This window comes from Populus trichocarpa, chromosome 11 (assembly GCF_000002775.5).
Source record: "Populus trichocarpa isolate Nisqually-1 chromosome 11, P.trichocarpa_v4.1, whole genome shotgun sequence".
Classification (NCBI taxonomy): Eukaryota; Viridiplantae; Streptophyta; class Magnoliopsida; order Malpighiales; family Salicaceae; genus Populus; species Populus trichocarpa.
Genome location: NC_037295.2, coordinates 4,212,803 through 4,225,871, shown reverse-complemented (window position 1 = coordinate 4,225,871; position 13,069 = coordinate 4,212,803). Strand labels below are relative to the sequence as shown.

General features: G+C 33.2%; 2 protein-coding genes across 2 annotated transcripts; both read right to left on the bottom strand.

The window, feature by feature from the left end:
• Positions 1–379: 379 nt before the first annotated feature.
• On the bottom strand, positions 380–4,536 carry LOC18103025 (ketol-acid reductoisomerase, chloroplastic). The gene is made up of 10 exons (XM_006377300.3): positions 4,190–4,536; positions 3,902–3,994; positions 3,609–3,674; positions 3,359–3,499; positions 2,359–2,586; positions 2,122–2,239; positions 1,897–2,036; positions 1,616–1,783; positions 1,282–1,437; positions 380–1,015 (listed from the first exon to the last, which is right to left on the bottom strand). Exons 1-10 carry the CDS (start codon positions 4,475–4,477, stop codon positions 647–649), a joined length of 1,767 nt encoding a protein of 588 aa, XP_006377362.1. The 5' UTR covers positions 4,478–4,536; the 3' UTR covers positions 380–646.
• Positions 4,537–12,083: 7,547 nt separating this feature from the next.
• LOC112323386 (uncharacterized) lies at positions 12,084–12,533 on the bottom strand. The gene has a single exon (XM_024581388.1). It carries the CDS (start codon positions 12,531–12,533, stop codon positions 12,084–12,086), a length of 450 nt encoding a protein of 149 aa, XP_024437156.1.
• Positions 12,534–13,069: the final 536 nt, after the last annotated feature.

Sequence of the window (13,069 nt, the reverse complement as noted above, 5' to 3'; positions counted from 1 at the left end):
ACGCCATGGATGAACCCATTTGGCAGAGAAAATAGTATCGAGCTAAAGCTTTTATTTTCCAAATTTACCTACCAGGTACTAGGCAGTGCACCCTCTTTCCCACCCATAATCTCACTCTTGAACATCGGACGTCTGGTTGTATTCTCAACACTGCAACAACGGAGATTTGAAACCAACCAGATTACACGTCTGCTTCGATTGCATGTTTAGAGGTGATTGTAATTATCATCCCACGTTTTAGTGCCTAAGCAGCGAGTGGAGACAAAATCAGTAAGAAGAGTGCATCTCTCCTACTGTCATAGCATGCATGTTCGACCTCCCTTTTCTCCCGCATTCCAGTTGTACTATGTGGATACTCTGATGCTAGGTACTTTCCATATATCACAACAGAACTAGATTTCACTTCTGCAGAGTAGAAAGGCAACTAAGTCGCTCATACAAGTGCATACTCTTTAGATGCTGACATGACAAAAATACATACTCGTTTTAATGCAGAACAAGACAGACAGACAGACAATACTCAAGCTCACACTAGGAGTTCATAATAAAACTACACTCTGCTAGTAACTCATGGGAGCTTCTCCATCAGACCAAATATGGAAAAATTCTCCTTGTTATTTCAAGCTAAAGGTTCTCCTTTTGAATCTCAGTTGCTAGATTGGCGGAGCTCAGGTCGCACAAAGTCAGCATCTGCTGGCACGGAAATGTCAACTGTGGGTCTTAATTGGGCACAGACTTCAACGGCTCCATGCACTGGATCTGAAAAGAAGTTGCTGATGAGGTCACGGTTGATGGGAGTACTGTTGTCTACCGCTACCAAGGCCTGCTGGGTGAGGATGTAGTCAAAACGAGGAGCCCATTTCCTTGATCCCAATCTTGCTGTGGTTGAGCAGTTATCAACCATAAAAGAAACTCCACGGGCATGCATAAATGGATTCAAGGAATCCACAGATTCAATCAGACTTTCATTAATGATCTCAGAGTAAGAATGGCCTTTCTTCCTCAATATTTCAATCTGGAAAGAAGCAATAGATATTAGACAGCAGAAAAGCGAAAAACAATAGAGCACCAACTACTATGAGCTTCTTTCTCCAGTTTCACCAGTTCCACCAGGTGAAACTTAAATTAGATTTCACAGAAAGAAATTAATCATTCATTCGTGTTCAAATTCACAAATCAAACAAGCCCAGCTTCTATGAATACAAACTTCAAGTAAATACCATGCTTTCAGAGTATTCAACATTTTGTTGTCCTAACATACTCAGAACAAGAGCGAAGTACCTGAGCCATCATTAGTGCCACATAGACACCAGCAGTGAATGGATGCAATGGACCTAAGTCCCCAGCTGGCCGGGCAGCCCGGACTCGCTCACCAACCTTCCACATGCGTGTCTGATCAATTTTACCCATTGGAAAAGCTGGTAGACCTTCCTTTTCCTGTAAAAGGAATAGCACATCACAATAAAACAAGCTTCAAGTCTCTTCATCTATGGGAACAAAGAGATCATAACTTCAACATAGATGTAAAAGAAGATATCAGTTCCCAAATTCCAAGTTAAAAAATAGTTTCCATAGCATTTCAGTATGGTGGGCGCAACAGAAAGAGTGAACATACATAAAAGCGACGTCCAGCCAGGACAACACTGCGAATCTCACTTCCAGAGGCTACATCTTCATAGCACTCATACAAGATGTCCATGCAGGGATAAAACGAGGCACTGTAAGCAGTCTCGAATTCCTTTTTGCCTTCTGCAGACAAGGAATTGTAAACAGCCAGCATGCCCTGTTGAAACAAAGAAATGAAATCAATTAGGCTACTGATCCCTGGCTTCACTGATTAAATAAATTGATGCAGACAACTGTTTGGTAGCAGGAGAGTCTGAATTTAGCATGCACCTTGGTTGATATGGTCCTTGATATGGTTCCAGTAATGCACTCAACAGTATTCTTGTAGGCCTCATCTTCACTCATTCCATTTTCAGTGTACCGTCTAAACAAGGACTCCACAATTCCATGAACAGCACCAAGCAAAATGCCTGCAAACCAATGAAGAAAAGTCAGGTATCAAGCAAGAAAAGTAGCAAAATAATAACAGAATAAGGAATAAGGAACTAAACTCACCCCTCTCCCCAAAGATATCACTCTTGTATTCCTGCTCTAGTGTAGTGGCAAATGTGAAAGGTGAACCAAGGGCAACAGACCATCCCAAGGCAACATCAGTGGCTCTACCATCAACATCCTGTACACAGAAAAGAATAAAAATATAAAGAGTTAGTGAAATGAAATAACCCCTAATTAAAACAGATGGATCTTTTGTGTGTGTGTGTGTGTAGGGGCAGGGGCAGAGACAGAAAGAACCTGGTGGACTGCGAAACTGGAATTAATTCCAGCACCATTGACCTCTTTGCCTTGAACATAGAGTCTCCTCACAGAAGGACCCATTCCCTTGGGGCACACAGCAATGACACTGATGTTCTTTGGAAAATCAAGTCCCGTTGACTGCAAATGCCCAAGAAGAAATCCATGGGAAAGCCCAAGAATGCTGTTTGGCTTCATGTGAGAGAAGATTTTCTCATAGTTATCTGCCTGTTGCAAGAGATGAAACTGTAATTGTAAAGGGGAAAACATTGACAGACACAAGACAGAAAATGTAATAGGTAATCATCAACCACAAAAAAGATAAGGAACTATATGTGACAGCCCATAAACTACAAAAGTGTTGTTTCATTAACTTGAAAAAAAAAGATAAACTCTTAAAAACTTGATAGCTTTCACCATCCCTCTAGTTTACCAAAAAGTACAGGACAAAAAAAGATAGCGAAAAAAACAGCTACAGATGATGTTCACGGGAAGAAAAAAGCTGAAGCATTGTCATTCCCTTCCTAATACACCATATCACCTCGATACAAAATATTTACCACATGCAGAGCACTTAAGAGCAGTCCCCAAGAAATGATTATGAAATTAACTTCCCAAAAGAGTTTGCTTGAAGATTCTGGGTCATACTCTTCATAAAAAACCAAACTGTCATCTTATCCTCACATACAAAACAGAATGTCAAAGGAGAAGATGCACATTTGACTACTTTTTCACTATATTGCAAGGATTACATAAAAAGGGTAATGAGAAACAGAATGGAGTAGCTTTATAGACATGCTAGATCTTTCTCTGGCTTATTTTTCCACACAACGAGAACAGGTATGTTACATATCAAATTTTATACATTTTTATTTTTACCAAAACCTCCAAACCCACTAATTAAAAGAAAACACGAAACAGGAAAACACACAGAAACAATCTCAAAATTTGAACCAAAAATCTTCAGAAGTACAAACACAAACAGAACTAATAAACAAACCTGTGCAGCATCAGAAATCAGTAGCAATACTAGATCGCTGCCAGAAACGGTTTCCCATATATCACCTAGAGTCCCATTTTCTTCTGTAAAACCAGCACCACGAGCTTCAGCAAAGGAACGAGAGCCCTTCCTCAGTCCAATCTGCATCATTCAAAGCAGCAATACAAATATAAAGACAAGAAAATCAATCAAACAAGCTTTTTGCTAAACAGCTACCTAGAACAGAACATAAGAACAAAGTGCAAATTACCTTGACTTTAATATCAGACTTTGCTTCAGCAAGAGAATCCCTTAGATTCTGAGCTTGAGCAGGACCCTAAGAGGAACAAGGGATCATTGTTTAGCAACTTATGTTAAGCATTCCAAACTAAAGCACATAAAAAATCATTGATTATCTAGCAAAAGTCAGATAATGGCATAAATGATGTGTACAAGTTTTGCACAAATAGAGCCAATTTATACAAATCCAATACTTCAAATTTAAGGCAACTTACACATAAACTAAAATTAAAAAAAAAAACATAAAAAACAGAGAATATTCACCTGGGAACCCCATCCGATAACGCCAATCTGCTTAATCCCCTTAAATGCATCAGGCAGCAGGTGGAACAAATCCCTCCCTCCTCTCACAATGTACTACACAAAATCCACAAAACAACACTATCCATAACCATAACAACATAATACAGCATAAAAAGCATCTCTCTTTACCACTCTAAAAAACAACACAGCGAAAAAAAATCTTATCTTTCTTAACCAACTCAAAATACTCAAGATCTTATTTACATTCAAACTGAAAATTAGAAAATAAATCCAAAATAAAGTAAATACCTCATCGTGACCAGCAAGAGAGACCTTCTCCTTCTTAAACACAGAGGTCTCAAAATCAAGAGAGATCATGGGTTTCACACTGGGAACCGAAGAGACCATCTTAGCACCCAAAACTCCAGCAGAGATGTTACCACTGCTGGCTTTGAGAGGTTTGAAGGTCTTAGAAGAGAGTGATGATGAAAACCCTAAATTGCTGTTACATAGCAGCGATCTTGAAGATGCAGGCTTTAGGGTTTTTGAAGGGGCTGGAGTGGTGAGGGTATTGGAGAAGGATGTAGCCGCCGCCATTTGTTTTCAGTGAGAGAGTTGGAGAAGGGAAATGTGGAGAAGAGGAGCAGAGTTCTAAAATGACTTTGCTTTTAAATGCTGGTTCGTGTGGATGTGTGGTGTGTGGTGTGAACAGTCCTTTGCTTCTTTTTTTTATTATTCAGAATTTTCCTTCTTGAATTTTTATTTTATTTTTTCAGGCTATTATTTTCCATATATTTTATTATGCTGTCTTTCATATACGTAAGTTGGATTGTTTTTTATTTAAGTAAAATCATTAATTGTGTTTGGTTTTATGTTTTTAACTTGATTTCTTATTTAAATTTAATCATGTTTTCTCTAAATTTGTTTTTTTCACCCAACATTTGACTTCTATCAAGCCTCAATGTTGAATATGAATGCTAATTGTGTATGGTTTTTTTTCAAGTAATTTTTATTCATGAAATTAATTTTTATTTTTATTTATATATGATTTATACCAGAAAATAAATAATTTTATAAGATATATTAAAAATGATTTTTAATTACAAACTTGATGGGAAAAAACTCTATAATTGACATTACCTATTTAGCTCCTTTTTTTAAGATTGATTTTCGTCTATTTTATTTAGAAATATCGAACCATTTTTTTTTATCTTTAGGGAACTTTGAGAAAGTAACTTTTTTATTATTTTAGGTTTATTCAACTTTTTAAATTTTATTAAATATAAAACATAGTTGACATAATCCATCTATTTTATATATTTTTAAAGATAATTTATATGATGCTATGTGTATTACTTGAATATATAAAAGGTATCTCATCAAGGAAAAATTACCTTATTCTTCTATAGTTTAGTTGTTTTTTCACTTTATTTTTTATAATTTATTTTTTTTATGTTGATATAAAGTATTATGCAGTAATTTCTAAAATAATAAAGACAGAGTAAAAAAATATTATTAAACTATAAAAGGACCAAAGTAATTTTTTCCTAAAAGTATTTAGCAATACCATGTAAACATGCATTCGTTATTTGATCTAAGCTTTACTTACCATGAACTGTATAATTGTTTTTCAGCAAAAACAAATTAATGTGCAAGCTTTTCCAATGCATTTAAAAAAAAATGTGCAAGCTTTTCCAATGCATTTTAAAAAAATTGTGATAAGAAGTTTGTGCATGTATTAAATCGAGAATCATCCATGAATTATGACAATAAATGTAAAAAAAAAAAAATGGTGTTCATGCATTTGTACAACTCATTTTATCATGGGTTGGATAATTTTTTTTTAACGCGAAAGGATAAACATGTAGGTTTTGTTAGCGTATTTTTTAACATCAAGAAAAAAATATAAATGTGAATAAAAAAATTGATATTTACATATAATAAAATAAAATGAGGATCATATGCGTTAATAAATATAAAAAAAGTTGTTAATGTAACATCACGTGTAGAATATCAAGTTAATTTTTAAATTAGTATAAAAATAAAATAATGTTGCAAGTGCATTTCACTGTATCATAATTTTCTTAACTCAAAAAAATAAAGACAGTATTTATGCTAAATGAAAGTTAAAATAATTAATTTCTTAGAGCGTGTTTGATTGCAGGAAAGTGATTCCTGGAATTCACTTTCCTTGTTTTCCCATGTTTGGCAACAACATGGAAAACTAGTCAACGGAAATTTAATTCCGGTCAACACAGAAAACACAACTTTAACAAAGGAAAGTGTTTTCCTTTTGATAAGAACCGGAAAACACTTTCCTTTTCTTTCATTATACACATTTTTCTCACAACATAAATTCTTCATCTTCTTGATAAATCTGATGCCTGTCATATTTTTCTTATAACATAACACAGTTTGCTTCATCTTTCCTCGTCACATTCATTGTGTTCAAAACAACCCAAATTCACAAAGCAAGCCATAAAAAACACATGTTTTCCATTCTTCCTCACTCACATCCTGCAGAACCGGCAGAACCAAACAAACCACAAATCAAAGCAAAATCCCTACCCTGAAGATTACTGTGAATCAATCAAAGCAAACTGGCCAAACTTCCCCAACAAAAAGCATTCCCTACCCGGTTTCCCCATCCCCGGATCCAGCCACCATATCCCGGGTGGAAGCATAAAGAGAGAGAGGCAATGTGTAGAACTGGAATTAGCCACCATATCAAGGAATTAATCAACCCTTGCTCTTTTTTTTCAAGTCCCAGTAGAAGTAGTCGGGGGAGAGAGGGAGAAGAACTGGGAAGGAGGAGCGGGAAGGGGAAGGGGATGACAGAAACCTAGAGAAACCGAACAGGGGAAGGGGAAGGGGATGACATAAACCGAACAGGGAGAAACCGGGGAAGGGGAAGGGGAAGGGGAAGAGAAAAACCGAAACTGAACAGGGGAAGGGGAAGGGGATGAGAGAAACCGAAACCGAATAGGGGAAGGGGAAGGGGATGACAGGGGAAGGGAGAAACCGAAACCGAAACCGAACAGGGGAAGGGGAAGGGGAAGAGAGAAACCAGGGGAAGGGGAAGAGAGAAACCAGGGGAAGGGAGGGGAATTAGATGAGAGAAACCGGGGGAAGGGAGAAACCAGGGGAAGGGGAATTAGATGAGGATTACAGGGGAACCAAGACCGAGAGGAAGTTTAATAAGAGGAATTAACATAATCAAATATAAAAACGTTGATAACACTAAAAAGCATGTATTTTTTTGCCACAATTATTGTTTTATTTTGCTATATTTATAGATGTGCTTATTTTATTTTACTTTGATTAATTCATTATTAGTATTTGATTATATTTGTTACATATGGATAAATTTGTGAGACGATGTTAATGCGTTGTATGCGGAAGTGATGAAAATTGAAGGCTTTGATGAGATTACTCTTGGGGATGCATTTAATCATTTGGTCCAAAATGAAATGATGGCGAAAACATTTATGGCAAAAAATGCTAATTTGAGGAAAATTTGGGTTCAGAATTTTGTGAACCAACACTACTACAGGCCTGCTTGCTAAGATAGTTTGACTATGTTTAAAATTTGGGTTCAGACTATGTTTGTTATTTGACAAGTATGTTTACTTGTTTAATTCGGTCTAGCATGTTTATGTTTGTAATTTGAACTAATATGTATGTATATGATATCGAAACTTAATATTTATGCATGACTTTATTTGATGTTAGATATTTATATTTATTTCTTGATGTTTATTTGATATATATTAAAGGGATATTAAAGGGATAATTGCCTTTACCCGTAAAAGAAAATATTTATCCAAAAAACCCATCAAAATATTTTTTGAATCTATTTATCTTTTAAAAAACACTTCATACCAAAAAAAAAAACACAAATATATAACTCTTACCATAAACTAATTTGGCTTTCTTCATATGAAAAAAAATACTTATTTTAAGCTTTTAAAATTGAAAAAAATATAGTAATAGGTTTTACTTAAAAAATATTTCGCAAGCTTATTTCTATATAATATGATATGACATATATAGTTATATTTTATAAAATAAGCTATGTATGAATATATATTATAATAAAAAAAATTCATCATTATACTTTTTAGATTTCATTCTTTTATTGTAAGTGATTAAATATTTATATTAAATATTTTATATATATTAGATAAACTTGAAAAAAAAATTAATTTATTAATAAATTATTTTCCAGTTCATTTTCCATAACATAATCAAACACTGGAAAGTGTTTTCCAGTTCATTTTCCATAACACTACCAAACATCAGAAAGTACTTTCTCGGAATTCACTTTCCAGGAATTCATTTTCCCCGGAATTCACTTTCCAAAAGGAAACAACTTTCCTGCAAACAAACGGAGCCTTACATGTAACAATTTTGTTGTTGTATAATTAAATAATTTTTTTAAAAGCTCATTACATGACACGATCAAATATCTTAATATTAATATATATCTCTATTTGTCGGCTCAATCTTTGGTTAGCAGCAAAAAAATTTCCAAATTGAGATTGCTGAAAAAATTCTTCAATATAAGTCAAGCCTTCTACTATATGGAATCGACAAATTGGGTCTAACAACCCTGTTTAGTGCCAGACCTAGGCGAGGTCTAACGCTCATGCATGTCTGTCAAACCCAAGAAAATTGAGCCTAGTATGTTTGTCAAACCCAAAGCTCTTGGATTTGACATGACTGTTAAACCAAATTCTCTTGGATTTGGCAGTCATGCAAGACCCAAGCGCCGGACTCAAAAGCTTTGGGTCTTGCATGGCTGACACACCCAAGAGCCAGACCCAAGGCTCTTAGGTCTGTATTGGATGTCAGACCCAATTCGCTTGAGTCTTGCATGACTATCAGACCCAAGATGTTTAAAACATTCTTTATACACCAAATATATTTTTTACATTTTTTAAAAAAATTGATATTAATTCTCTGTGGAGCGCGGGCTAATATACTAGTAACAACTAAAATGATTGGTCTTCAACTGTTTTTTAATCTTTAACGGGATAGGAAAAAGCGATGTTAAAATCCTTTTTGTCTTACATTTTTTAAAAAATAAAGCTATAAAATAGAGAGAATTTTTTTTTCCTTTTAAACTTCCATTTCCCCTTTAATTTCCATGTAAAATACAAAATAACTTGTTGAAACATCATTTTTTTTAATCATAATACCAATTGAGAAAAAAAATTACATTATTTAAAATATTATATTGACAATTTGGCTATTTCAAATGGCTTTTACCATGCCCTTCTAAAGCTAAACAATGTTATAGTATTTGATTATTCTTTCGAGAGAAAAAAAATAGAGATAATGAAGACATAAAAGAAAAGAAAATATAATTGTGTTTGGTAGTTGTGTACAAGAAAAATTGATTGTCTCTGTATTATATTTGGTTATGGGGGACAAGATATAATCAAATATAAAAAAATATATTTTACCCTTAATATGTATTACTGTCAAACTTATATATTTAAAAAAATAATTAGATATTATTTTTTAACTTTACTTTATATTAAGTGTTGAAATTAATAATATTATAACAACCCTAGCGTTATAAAACTAGGACTCACTTGACATATTGACTTGGAATCAAGCTGACCCGGGGTTTAAATTAGTCCAAGTTTAAGAAAAAATAAAGTATAGATTGACTCAACTTGACTCGGTCAAAAACCCAAGTTGAACTCTGAAAGTGTACAGAAGGGTCATTCAAGTTTTATTCTGCCACAAATAATTGAATTTTGTGTTCGGATAGTACTTTCAAGGATCGTTTCTTATGCTCGTTTCAGACAATTATGGAACTCTGAAAGATGTTTTTTTTTTTTGGTAACCCGGGGTGTCCGGGCCAGCTTACGCGCACCATAACTAATCCCCGGACCCACTGAACATCCTGTAAGCCCAGTAGGCAAGTAGAACACTGCGAAGGTAACAGGCGTGCACGTTGAGGCTCGAACCCAGGTGACAGAGGTAAGGAAACCTTGCCTCTGCCGCTGGGCTACAAGCCTCGGTGCTCTGAAAGTTGTTTTTTGAGTGCATGAGTGCTAATGTGGTTTAAGGTTTTCTAAACACTCTCAAGGGTGTGTATGGACAAAAGAAAGAACAAAGGAGTTGAAAGAAAATAAGATTATTTTCTGCACTTGTTTGGATGATACAGAGGTAGAGATGAAGGAAATGCATAATTTCTTTTGCCTCCAAAAAAATGAGCAAGTGTACTTCGACTTTAGTTTTATTATTAACAAAAACTCTAAAATTCATGGGAGTTTTACTATAGCCTGAGACATAGTAGTAAAATTTTTTTTCTGTCCTTGAGTAGAAAAAGATAAAGCCCTAAGGGTGAGAGAGTGCTTTAGTCTTTATCGTCGGCCAATTAGTCATTAAAAGATTTTACATGAGTGTTTGTCTTTTTAAATTATTCAGACAACATAATAAAAATATTTTTTACTTTTAAAGTCAATAAAATTTAAAATTGTTGATCAAGGTCTTTTTTTATTTTTCGTAAGCTTCTTAACAATAAAGATACTTATTTGGCTCCAAGGTTGAAAAATTATTGGGCTGCTAGATAAGGGTTTTTGGAGTTTTCAAATATTCATGTAAAATGAAAGTACATCTTTAACCTTGGAAAAGACAAAAAAAATATGTTTTGTCTTTTAGTCTTTCGATTACAATTTCTTATATGTTTTGTTGGACTACTGGATAAGGGTTTTTAGGAGTTGTCAATTTAGTCTTTCAATTACAATTTCTCATATGTTTTTTTTTTCATTTTGGTCCTTATTTTTTTTAATTTTTTTTCCTTGGCATTTTTGTTGATTTTTTTTTTCAATTTCATCCTTCAATTAATTTTTTTGTTTTTTTTTCCAGTTTGACCCTCATTCTTTTGATTTGTTTTTCTTTTTATTAAAGCTATTTTTCAATTCAATTTAACTCTCAATTTGAAAATTTTTATCCCTCAAATTATTATTTTTCACCCCCATATTTTAGATCTGTATTTTTTTTTATTTCATCTTTCGACATTGGAGATTTAGCGTCGTTCTGCATTAGTTTTTCTTAAATATTGATTTTGTGATTATTTTCAAGTTTCTTCTATGATTTTATCTCGGTCTCATGATTCAAGTCACGGGTTTTGCATGCCTTTTTTAAATATAAGTTTTTTTAGTTGTTCCATTTCTGTTTGATTTTTCAAGATATTATTTTAATTCATATATAATTTATTTTTTGTTTTATACAAATAAAGTTTATTTTTCAAAATAAAAAATATTCGTTTTTAAATAATATTATTGATGTGTTTGGCCTTGCTTAATATTTTTTATGGCGTGTTTAGTTTCATTTGTATTTATCTTTTAAGTTATGAGCTTTTAAGGGTATAAATTTATCTTATATTGATTTAAATAAATAAGTTCAGTAAACACAATTAGATAAGTGTCTTATTTTACGTGATTGAATATCTTGATCTACATTCATTTCTAAAAAATTTTTTGTTATTGTTAACGACATTTTTTTATTCACATAAAATATCATTGATTTATTTAATCAAATGTTTGTATAGGCTTTTCAATTTATACTTTATATTTTTTTATATAAAAAAATATATTAAAATAACATACATACCCAGTATTATTTTTATATCAAAACAACCACAATCAGGGGCAGAGTCATGAATTTTTCATGTCCTGGGCTATGATATAAATACACAAATTATTTTTTAAGATCAATCATTCACTCGAATATATAAATTTGTCAAGTTAACAATAAAGTTTTAATTCAAATACATAAAACAAAATATAAAAAAAAATTAAATTTAAAGTACATAAAATTCAAAATAAAAATAAATTATACTATCAAAGTTGCACCCTTCGATGTTTTGTATAATATAATTCATCTATGATCGAATCCGAATCAATATCTTCATCAAGCTCTCGTTCAATGTAAATCATCATAGAATCTGCTAAGAACTCCTTTTCCATTTTATTGCGAAGCACAGTTTTAACATGTTTCATAGCTGAAAATGCCCGCTCTGTAGTGGCAGTGGAAACAGGCAAAGTCAAAACAAGACGAATCAACCTGTCAATCAAATGATAGTGTTGCGACTTATTTGTTTCAGCTAATCCTCAACATGATTCAGAAATGGTAGATATATTCTGAAAGCTCTCATGATGAATCACATCAATATGATAATGCTCTAGCTGAGTTCATTGAAATCTTCAGGATAAAATTTCTCAGCAAGCTTGTAAATAGCATCAGCTTTAAATGATTTAAAGTTGTCCTTGGGTTCTAAAGCAGAGCTAAGTATAAGGAGTTCCATTATCCCATCATTGAATCTCGAATTTAATTCTTCCACCTGGAAATCTATTGTTAAGTTAAATATATCATAATGATAATGCTGGTAAACTGTCACTGAACCTTGTTGTTGACATGAACGACCTGTAGCTTTTTTATGTGAAGCATTCATATGTGGTATGTCAATCTCATATTTTGTGCAAACAGATTGCACATTTGCAAGGAGAAGATCAAATCCAGCATCTCTCAAAGTTTGAAGTAATGCTTTAGTAGTTGATACAAGATCCATTGCATTTAAGATATCAAGAGATTTTTGCTGCAAAGCTCGACAAAGTAAATCAGTAATCCCCATTATTTTTTGCATCAAATATAAGATGAATATAAATTCAAAATATTTCATCACAATATTCAAACAACCACCAGCTTCTCCACGTATAGAATTAGAAGATCCTTCTTGAACCATACTTTTAAGCACAGTAATAGTTGCACCATACATATCTATTAAGCTGCAAATAGAATCAAAATGAGAGCTCCAGCGAGTAGTTCCACTTCGATGTAAATTACCGATTTGATTGGCCCCTCTCTAGTCTCATGTTTTCCAGTAGCTACCATATGTGCAATTTCTATAGCCTGTTATTATGTAACTCGCTATGATGTTTGAGAGAAGCACAAATAAGGTTGATAATGGTTGTCAATTTTGAGAAAAATAACCAAATAGAAATCTCATTTCCAGCCGCTGCAACTAATGCTAGTTATAGTTGGTTTAAAGAATGCAAACATAGTTTTTCCTCTCTTGCTTCCTTGAATTTCCATTATAATTTATAACCTATTCAAGTAAAAAAGATTAGGGAAGTCAAGTGTAAGGTGAAAAGATATTAATGCCACAAT

Coding starts and splice junctions, on each gene's coding strand:
- LOC112323386 (XM_024581388.1), bottom strand. CDS start 12,533: ATGGGGATTACTGATTTACTTTGTCGAGCTTTGCAGCAAAAATCTCTT.
- LOC18103025 (XM_006377300.3), bottom strand. CDS start 4,477: ATGGCGGCGGCTACATCCTTCTCCAATACCCTCACCACTCCAGCCCCT. Junction 2,587..3,358: donor TGATTTCTGATGCTGCACAG/GTTTGTTTATTA, acceptor CTCTTGCAACAG/GCAGATAACTATGAGAAAAT. Junction 1,784..1,896: donor CAAGGACCATATCAACCAAG/GTGCATGCTAAA, acceptor TTGTTTCAACAG/GGCATGCTGGCTGTTTACAA.